Source organism: Corvus kubaryi, unplaced genomic scaffold (assembly GCF_017639235.1).
Source record: "Corvus kubaryi isolate FWS band 111438036 unplaced genomic scaffold, C.kubaryi_AGA036_p1.0 37334, whole genome shotgun sequence".
In the NCBI taxonomy this organism is placed as follows: Eukaryota; Metazoa; Chordata; class Aves; order Passeriformes; family Corvidae; genus Corvus; species Corvus kubaryi.
In genome coordinates this window covers 16,271,617-16,281,210 of record NW_024581108.1, presented here as the reverse complement: position 1 = coordinate 16,281,210, position 9,594 = coordinate 16,271,617, and the positions used below count along the sequence as shown (strand labels likewise).

At 50.5% G+C, this 9,594-nt stretch overlaps 1 protein-coding gene across 1 annotated transcript in view; it reads right to left on the bottom strand.

The window, feature by feature from the left end:
• Positions 1 to 614: 614 nt before the first annotated feature.
• Positions 615 to 9,594, bottom strand: part of DMAP1 (DNA methyltransferase 1 associated protein 1) — a 31,403-nt gene continuing 22,423 nt past the window's right edge. Inside the window, exons 9-10 of the mRNA XM_042030526.1 lie at positions 6,133 to 6,205; positions 615 to 4,317 (exon numbers count right to left, since the gene is read on the bottom strand). Of these exons, the coding sequence (XP_041886460.1) occupies positions 3,971 to 4,317; positions 6,133 to 6,205 (420 nt within the window). The 3' untranslated portion in view covers positions 615 to 3,970. The remainder of the gene's footprint in view (positions 4,318 to 6,132; positions 6,206 to 9,594) is intronic.

Below are 9,594 nucleotides of genomic sequence, written 5' to 3'. Positions count from 1 at the left end.
GCGCCAGAACCCCTGGGCCCCACGGCACAACGCACCGCAGGCAGTGGCACGGGCCAGCACCGCCCTGGCACAGTGACTGCAGAGTGGTGCCTGCTGTGCCCAGCCCAGCAGCCCTCCCATCCCCACAGGCCTGCAGAGCCACTGCCCCAGCCCGCGAGCGCCCAGGGGATGCACAGGGCAGCGCGGAGGCGCTCTCCGGAATGAGCCAGGCCTGCCCATCCCTGCTCCCGCAGCCCCGCGCGCGTCCGTCCCGGCGGCAGCGCACGTCGTGGGAGGCCCCGCTGCCTCCCCTGGCGGAAAGCGGCCCCCAGTTCCCGCCGGGCAGACGGCAAACAGAGCATGGAATTTGCACGGCTAAAAGTTAAATACAACACACACACGGATTTCGTCAGAGGCCCTGGCACCGCTGCCTTCGCGCGATCCGATTAACGGGGAAATAAAAGGGCCAGAGAACCCACACAGCAGAGTGAGCAGATGCCCTATAAAAATCAAACACAGGGTAATCAAGAGGACCGAAAGGTACATTTTAAAAAACAAAAACCCACCCTGGAAACAAAGGAGCTGGGCTTTGTGGCTTTCCTGGGAGGGCTGCAGAATTAATGGGGAAGAGCACATGTGTTTGATAATCTTTATATGGCAAAAGACCCATCTTTCAAATATGTCACAAATTCATATTAATCACCTTCCTATTGCCTTCCGTGGCACAGCTATTCCAGTTGCCTCGGGCAAAATTGGGAACTGTCTGGTTAAAAAAAATGTTTTACATTATAATTTACAAGAGCTTACAAGTCTAGTTTCTTTTAATGGAAAGAACGATTAAAAAAAAGAGAAGAATATATATACACCCTGGTATATATACACTATATATATTAAAATATATATATATAAAAGACAGATATTGTAACTCCATCTGGAAAGAGAGAATGTTTGATCTTAACAATGTAACTTCTAGCTTTCAAACAGGCTCAGAAAACAAGAAGTCAGCAGGAGTTCAGATAAAGGAAGCTTAAAAGTCAAATAATTCTGACTCTGAACCCGAGACTTCTTAGACTCAAGGTCCTTTCCTTTACCCATTAATGGGCTGACTTGTGAGCTCAGGAACAAAGTGCTGCAATGTGAGGATTTCTGAGAGTCACTCATTACAGATCACTGAGTGGAGTCTGAGTTGCGGAAATCAAAGGATCCAATCTGGAGTAACTGGCTGAACTTCTGCTTGGAACTAATTTGTTCCGAGTTCGGCTCACCTTTCACCTCCCGAAGGCCCCGAGTAAAGTCCCTACCGGGGTCAGCCTCAAACAGCACTGGGGGGATCCCAGCTCGGCTTTAATGGTCAGCAGTGGGCACTGCAGCCCCTGGGAGAGGGGGGACAGGCAGCCAGGGTAGGAGAGAAGTGGTGGACACAGCAGGGCAGGACAGTGCTGGGCTCCCCACTGCCCCATGGGCTCTGAGACAGATGCCTCTCTCAGCCTGGCTAACACACGCTGCTGACGTGTCCCCCATCCCACCGCTGGCCAAGCGGGGTGCTGGCAGACAGCTGCTGACAAAACCAGCATCTCGAAAGACCCTGGTGTGCCTTTGCCCATTCATTCCAATTCCTGGAAAGGAATCCAAGCATGCCAGGCAGCACTCAGGAGTCAGGACTCCTAGTCCTATTCCTGGCTTTGCCACTCACTCCCTCCAACATCTGGAGCAAGATACTTCTCTCCAGGGAAACAAATCTGGCTTCAGGGGAGCAGCTGGTTTGGAGGCTGAACTAATCCATGCTTAATCCAACATGTAGAGTGCCATGGACAGGCAGTGCTACACAGCACAAACGGATCCTCCAACTCAGAGGAATTTGAAGGACGGAGATTAAATGATTCCCCCAAAGGCCCTGGTGGCTCAGTGGCAAAGCACAAGCTTGAACTCAGGACTTCAAGGCTGGCATGGCAGGGTTAAACCACTGCAGCAGGACAAGGGCAGGTGTCATGCCCAAGCACCCACAGCTGCAGGAGGCAAGGGAAGAAATGGCCACCAAAAAGCATCACTGTGCTCCAGAGCTGCTTGTTCCCACCACCAGCCACACTGCTGCCAGCGCCCTGGGGCGGGGGCAGAGCCGTGTCCTGGCCCCGCTGTCCCCACCAGGGCCTGGGACACCTTGGGGCCATCACTGTGCAGGGTGGGGATATATGCATGCACCCACCAGCCATCGCCCTTCTCAGCACTGACCGAGCCCAACAATCTTCCAGAGGCAAATTTCAGCCATGATGCTGGACAAGAGGCATGGGAGCCGCATCTGCCAGCTCCGGGCAGGGCAGGGAGCATCACCAGGACATGACCTCTACTCAGCTCAGCCTATCCTTGGAAAAGCTGGCTGTGGGCTGCAGGGTGTTGATCTCTCCCACCACCACATAGCCCAACAACCGCAGGAGAGGTTCAGGGCAAGCACAGTGCCAGGCCCTGCCTGACTCTCCAAACATATCTGAACCAGGCAGAACATGGTACAGCAACTCCATTCTCTTCCTCTCCAAAATACTCCTCCAGCTGGGATATAATTTCCTCCCCCCTCAAAAGGTAGCAAAAAATGGTCACAGTGTGAATGTGCTTGACCTTTTGTCTTGGACTAATCTAATTGTGTCGTCTTTGTGTAATCAGCCGGTAAAGGTCAGTGCTGTATTTAACATGGGGGCCCTTTAGGTACTGAATTTGCCTTGCAGTGAATTAACTTGATTATATTTCTTTCAAATATGTCAGAGACCAGGTCAGTTTAACCCTCTCTGTGCTGCCTGGGCCCATGCCTTTGTTTCCAGTTCCAGAAGGTGGCACCGAGGAACAATGTGGTCAGAAGCACACGCATGGGCTCCCTCCTCCTGCAGTCATGGCCACCACCACCATCTCTCCCACCTTCCCAACAAGCCAGTTCTCAAGGGAGACCAAGTGTACTGTAAATCAGCCCGAAAAGTTTGCAAACCAGGACACTCCAGACCGCAGGGAGGGAGGGGTGAGATTCCAGATTGAATGCAGTAGGGAAAAAAAAAAAATAATTCAGAAGACTCCTTTACAAACATGAACCTGTCTCAGTAGAACTCTTCCTTACGACTCAACATTGTCACAATCAAATAGGACATTACTCAAGTCCAGGTTAACGTGTCGCCTCTGCCATTGACAGATAAGGTGTTCTCAATATCCTGCAATACATTATACATTTTAGAAAGTAAAGGTCTGTGCCGCTACCAGGGGCAGTGTGTCGGAGGCGTTGGGGATGCCACGGTGTGGAGATGGGCAGCTTTCATCAGGCAGTTCAGCTCAGCTGTGCCAGGGGGCCGCACAGAAGGGAAAGCAGCCTCAGCTGATCCCCAGGCTTGCCCTTGGCCCTGAGGCAGTGGTGAGGGGCTGGGCAGCCTGCCCTTCTGGAGGCAGGGAGGAGAGGCCCGTGATTCACATCCTGCAGAGGTACATGCACAGGACATTGCCACAGGGCTTGCACTGGAAGAAGCCCTAGGCCTGGCTTTTCCTTCTTGGCACTGGAAGTAGGGTATAAAAACCCTCCTTGGCTCTTCAAACTCCTCTCTCCTTCCCAAGCCTCCTGCTCCAGGCAGAGCTGCTGCTTGACTCCAGGGTCTTGGGCAGGTCATGTCTCGTCACCTCAAGACTGCTTTCCCCACTCGCTTCCCTCTGCTGAGCAACCTGTACGGGGCTGTGTCTAGAGGGAAAATGCCACAGGCCTGCAGCTGTACTGTTGCTGCCCTAGAACAAGCTCTCATCACCCAAAGCCTCGCCGCTTTGGTCCACGGTGGCACCCACGCCAAGCCATCTGCCTGCATGCAGGATGTAGAAAGCCCTGCTGACCCCACCTGTAGCACCAAGAACACTGTCCAGCACAGGAGACAAGCCCAGAGAGCAGCACTGGGACTTGGGGGGGAACAGGCGTGTTCTGCTCCCTTGAACGCACATGCCTGGAGGGAGAGCAGGGCAGCATTCCCAGCGCTTGTCAGGGCATCTGCGTCGGAGACCTGAGTGCGCCCTGTTCTGCCCCCCCAACCTTCCTCCTCACCGAGTTGGGGGTCAGTGGTGCTCCTACTACATCAATGATCTGGTCCTTGGTATCTCCCTTGCCCTCCTCGATGCCAAGCCCTGTCTGGCCATCTGGATGGGCACCTTCCACGCTGAGGGGGCCGATGCTCCCAGCTTTGGCCAGGGCCTCATAGCGGTGCCGTAACATCTGCAGCTCGTACTCGCAGTTGGCAAAGGCTTGTTTCAGCTCGTACAGCAGCACCAGGTCGCTCCGCAGCTCGTTGAACATCTGCACAATCTCCTCTGTGGGCATAGGATTGAGATCTAGGGAGAAAAACACCTCCTGTTAAACACCCAGACCTACAACCCGAGTGAAAAATTCCTATAAAGGTCTTGGCTGCTCTGTCATTCCCAGAAAGATACACCAGGAGCCTCACTCCAATCACATGGATCAGTAGCAATTGGTATCCCTAAGGGCTGCACACCTGATTTTTCAGGCTGTCCATTGGTTCTGGCCAATGACTAAGGGTGAACCTGCAAAGTCCAGGACTCAGCAAGTGAAGGATGATGGAATACCAGATGACTGAACCTTGCTACCCACCAGGTCACATGAAGGGAGCTGTGTCTTACAGAGAAATTGGATCTACACTGCTGCAAAGGACAGAAGGGCTCCTGCTGCTCCCTACACCTTCAGCAACAAGGGGGGGACAGGCTGAGCTCCGTTGCCTCTCTTATTGCTCCTCCCAGGGCAGGTACAAGGCAGAGAACTGCTCTGCTGCTGTGTTACAGACCTGTTTGCAGGAGGAACTGGCAGATCACCTCCCCACACCTTGCATTCTGCTGCCCCCACCATGCACACACACAGAGCCAGCAAGAGCTGCAAGTTCTGCAGAAGAAAAGGATGAAGCTCTGCATGTTTGCCCTGATACACAGCAGTGGTCCCTACATGACCCCTTCCAGCTGGCACTGTGTTCACCCCCACAAAGCCCAGGTGTGATTCTGCACTCTAAGGTATAGCAGGGCAGGAGCACCAGGAGACCCTCAAGATACGTGTGTTATGCGAGGCAGGAGTGGGGAGTCAGGAACCCCTCCTCACCCTCATGGAAAGTGAGCTCCGAGAAGCACTCACATGCTTCCCCAAGGCTTCCCTAGCAAGCACAAACAGTAACTCCCTTACTTTTACAGCAGAAAGAGGAAACCATCCTGGCTGAACCTTCACCAGCCACAGGAGGCCTTCAGAATGGCACAGTCTCCGAGACAACATACTGAGCCATAAACCAGCTGGCCCAAAAAACTAACAAGACTTAACAGAAGTCAGTGCCGGGAACAGGTTCAGTAACCTCTTGTAAATCATTAATAAGGCTTCTGTTTTTCTTTATATTCTTCCCTTTTCCTACTTTTAAATATCTCTCGAGCCACAGTGGGAGGGAAAGGGATCATCAGGTGTCTAAACAAAAGACACTGCATGCTGGGACCTGTAATACCTGCAAACTGTCCCTACTGCATGGAGAACAGCCACTGGCCATGGGCTGCACTTCTCCCCCCTCTAGCCATGAGCAGGTATTGTACATGTTAAGTGAACCCTTCTTTCTGCTGCTAAGACACTTGAGTTCAAGAGTGAGGGATGTGTGTTTACTCGCCTTTCAGCAGAGATGCTCCAGATTTTCACACAGCATGCAACCTATAAAGGGGGGATGAACAGTCCCAGATGCATTTCGGACTTGCCACCGTGAGCAGTAAATTAAGAGGAAATGAAGCTTAAAAGCAAGACAGGGCAGCCCTGAACAATGCGAGTGCCGTGGTCACTAACACACTTAGAAGTACCTCTCCCGGCAAGGCTGAGATTTGCCTTCCTAATACTGTGCTGCCTCTCTTGATGGTTAAAAAGGCCCAAACAAGAGAGAAACAAAGGCTCTTTTAAAAGATTTTTCTACTGGGAGGAAAAAAAAAAACCCTGTGCATCTTGTTCTGGCTTTTACCCTCTCTTTTTTTTTTTTAAACACATAAAATATTTTAAAAACCATTCACATACTGTTATTCAAGAAACTGGCTGTATTACTAGGGGAAAAAATAGCCCATCTCGAGAACAAAGGCTAGCTCTGTGTGTCTCTTTCTCTCTCGCGTGCCCCCTTTACTCACCTACTCCGAGTTCCATCAGCATCTGCTCCAGGGCTTTAATCTTCTTCTGTCCCACCGAGCTTGGCAGTTTCATCTGGAACACAAAGGTAACAGAGCCACACAGCTCAGAGATAGCCCTCACTCACAGCCGTCTAGTTCAAAAGGCAAGAGAGCTTTTCTTTTTATAGTGCAGGGGGAACAAAAAAAGAAAGGGAGAGAAAGGAAAATCAAGTGGTAAGAGAGGGAGACGGGGGCTGAAAGTTTTCAGACTAGGTCCGAGGGCAGGTATTGAAAAGCCCGGTCGTGAGGGCTTTTATTTTCTCTCTCGTGTGTGTGCAAGACACGCTGTTTTACAGTTTCCATGTGTCACTGAATTAACAACAAAAGTTCTTCTTGGCTTCAAACCCTCTCCCGCGGTGCCCAGCCCATCAAAGGGCTCATTTACACAGCGGCTAATGTGCAATGCTGCCCTACTTTATTCGCTTTAGCCGGCCTGATTAGACTCATGCGCTAACAGACTCACTTCTCCTTTTACCTGCTGAGCCCCAGACCTGTGGGATTCATTTACAGAGCAGGCTTTGTAACAAAGGGGAGAGACAGAGAGAGCACAGTTACTTGACTGGCGGAAGTGTGCACACACATTTACATCGGAGCTAAGGGGCTAGGTGAGAGAGGAATCATCAGATGTGAACTATGAAAGGGAATCGGAGCTGGCCAGGAGAGGAAGAATGCACACACTTAGCAGGGTCCTTCCTCTGCATTCATTTGGGCTCTAGCAGGAGTGCTAGCTGCTCAGACCAAGCATTTATTAGATTACCAGCAGCACAAATGCAGCTGGCACAATATGGCAGGGAGAACAGGTTTCCAAGCCCTGCAGATACATCCAAGAAAAAATGAAAGCACTCAGCTATACGAGAAGATGCACCAGGAAAGAAATGATTCTCAACACCGCATTGTCAAACACCCTTCTGCACACAGGCACAGGCTGTCCCTCCATATCCAGCCCTGGAAAGCTGACCTCACACCTCAAGCTGGGGATCCCAATCACCAATCCAAGTTACCAGGCAGGCCACTGAGCAGCCAGGAGGCAAGAGCATCCTGCAGCCATCCTGCACACACCACTTACTGACCAGCGCCCCAAACCTCAGCCAGACCAACCATGAGTCTGCAACATGGCTGGGAATGACCTCAAGGAAGAAACGTTATGCACTCCACCTTAAAACTGGCCTCTCAGGAGAGCTCGGTGGGAGGGCCTGTGGACACCTTACCTCCTGTAAGTCACACGCTGAAGTTGCCCAAAACAGACAGCCCAACATCAGTCTCCCAGATTAGACCTATCACTTCCAGTGTTCTGGAACACTGCCCCAACACAAAAATGCCAGGGGGCTCCATCTGGAACTTCCTAATTCCTCTGAATGCAGGAGCACTGCACACACACACACATACCCAGATGGTGAGACCTCTAACCTTAACTCAGCTATGGCTATGTCCTATCAGTTGCTCCACAACAGCAGTGTAGGACCTGTGGGAAATCCTGCCTTCTCCACGACATCACTTCAGCCAAGAAACCAGAGAATGGACGCCACAGAGCACCCCAGGGGAATGGGCCTTTCACAGTATATGCTCAGAAGCACCTGGTCCTTTTTGACAGATATTAGCACCACAAGAAAGACTCCAGCAAAGGACCAATAGGACTATCAGGAGAGGATTTCTAAGAAACCAACCTGACTCAGAGAATCCAACAGGAGCACTAGAGAAAAAACAAAAACCCACCTTCATGCAAACAGCACAGGTAAGGGCTATAGGATGCCTCTGCCTTTTTTTTTTTACCCCAAAGGTCTTTGACTTAGAGCTGGCATTTCTACACAGCAGTGAATTTCATACTTCTTTCATACTTGTGAAGAAACCAATTCTTTGCAGATGACCACAAAATGATAGTTTTAGCAGAAGAAAGACTGTCAAAGTTATCAAGTTTTTGGATTCCAGTCAAGTTTTCGGCCCAAAGTCTCAACTTGAGCAGAACCTCACTAAAACAGGTTTTCCCAGGGGCTCTGTTGCACAGACTACCTGCACAGGCTCTGCTGAAAAGGACAGGGTAGAGCCCTGAGATAAGGCAGCCCAGAGCACTGGGACAGGAGATGTTCTCTTTATTTGATGGGTGCCATGCTGCAGCTGGCAGCAGGATGCCAAGGAAGGAAAGGTCACTTTGCACAGCTTAGCAGAAGACTGAGTGGTCAGTCTCGAACATCAGGAAGACATTCCTGAAAGCAAGAGAATTCAGCCCAAAGAATTGTTCTGCCCCGTGAGAAACCATATAGAACATTTAAATAGGTGACATATCCAGCTCTGCCTCCGCCAGGGGATGTATGGGGTGACCTAGTCAGAAGGTACTACCCTTAACTTGGGGGACACAATGAGCCCAGCATCTCCCTACTGAAGAGCTTGTGGGCACACAATACTTGTATGACTGTCACAAGTCCTCAGAGTCTGTATTCACCCTGCCCCAACACCAGGCATTGGAGTCTTTTTAGCCAAAGGCAGGATTCCCTTCTGTTAATATCCCTTCTGGCAAAAGCATGCTGGGCACCAGGCCAGCTTCAGGAACAAAGCACAGGAAATAGGAGATGTTCATCCTTGGCTAGGCTAGGTAGACAGACAGGAGGTCCTGGTTTGTTGGTTAGAACAAGCTTTTCTCCTGGGAGGCTCCACTAGCTCAAGGAACTACTGGCAGTGCTAACAATCAACCTAGCAAAACCTTCAACTGTGATGCTGTGCACATCCAGACCATGGTCTTCACTGACACTCCTGAAGATTAGAGGATGGAACAGGGAGAGGCAGGACAAATTAATTTAACTTCAAAGAAAGAAACACTAGAGATGCTGAGGAAGAGTAGGCTGTGAGTTTAGTTTAAAACCCCATCAATTAAACTTCCTTTTAATTCAGGAAGGAGGATCTGGCCTGCAAACAGGAAGGCTTCATTGGTTTCTCAAAGCAAGAGTATATTTTAATTTTACCATCATTAAGAAAATGTTATGATTTATGTGGCTACTGTCGGACTAATATCTTTAGAATTTAGCTGGCTAAGCCAATTCATCTCTAAGACTGATGAAGGCTGATTGCTCTCTATGCAAAATGTATTAAAACTAAATGAGCAGTCTATTACTCAAACGCTGCTGATAATCTGTTAGCCAGGGTCCGTTAGCTGGGCTGCCTTGTTGCAAGAGAGAAGTCGTCGTGCTCTGTACAGCTGTGCTAAGACCAAGCTTACTTCAGGAAGCTCTTCTTTGTTTTGGTCTTTCAAGTAGGTATCAGAGAAGCAGCACAGTGCTGGAAGTGGTGCTCACTTGCCCTCATTCCCAAAGAATGAGGCAATTTGCAGGGGGCACAAGTCCCAGCCAGAGCTCTCTGGCTCATGATGTGTGTGTGCACTGGGATCTGTGGTTTCTGTGGGCCATATCTCTGCATTAATGAAAACACCCCTTC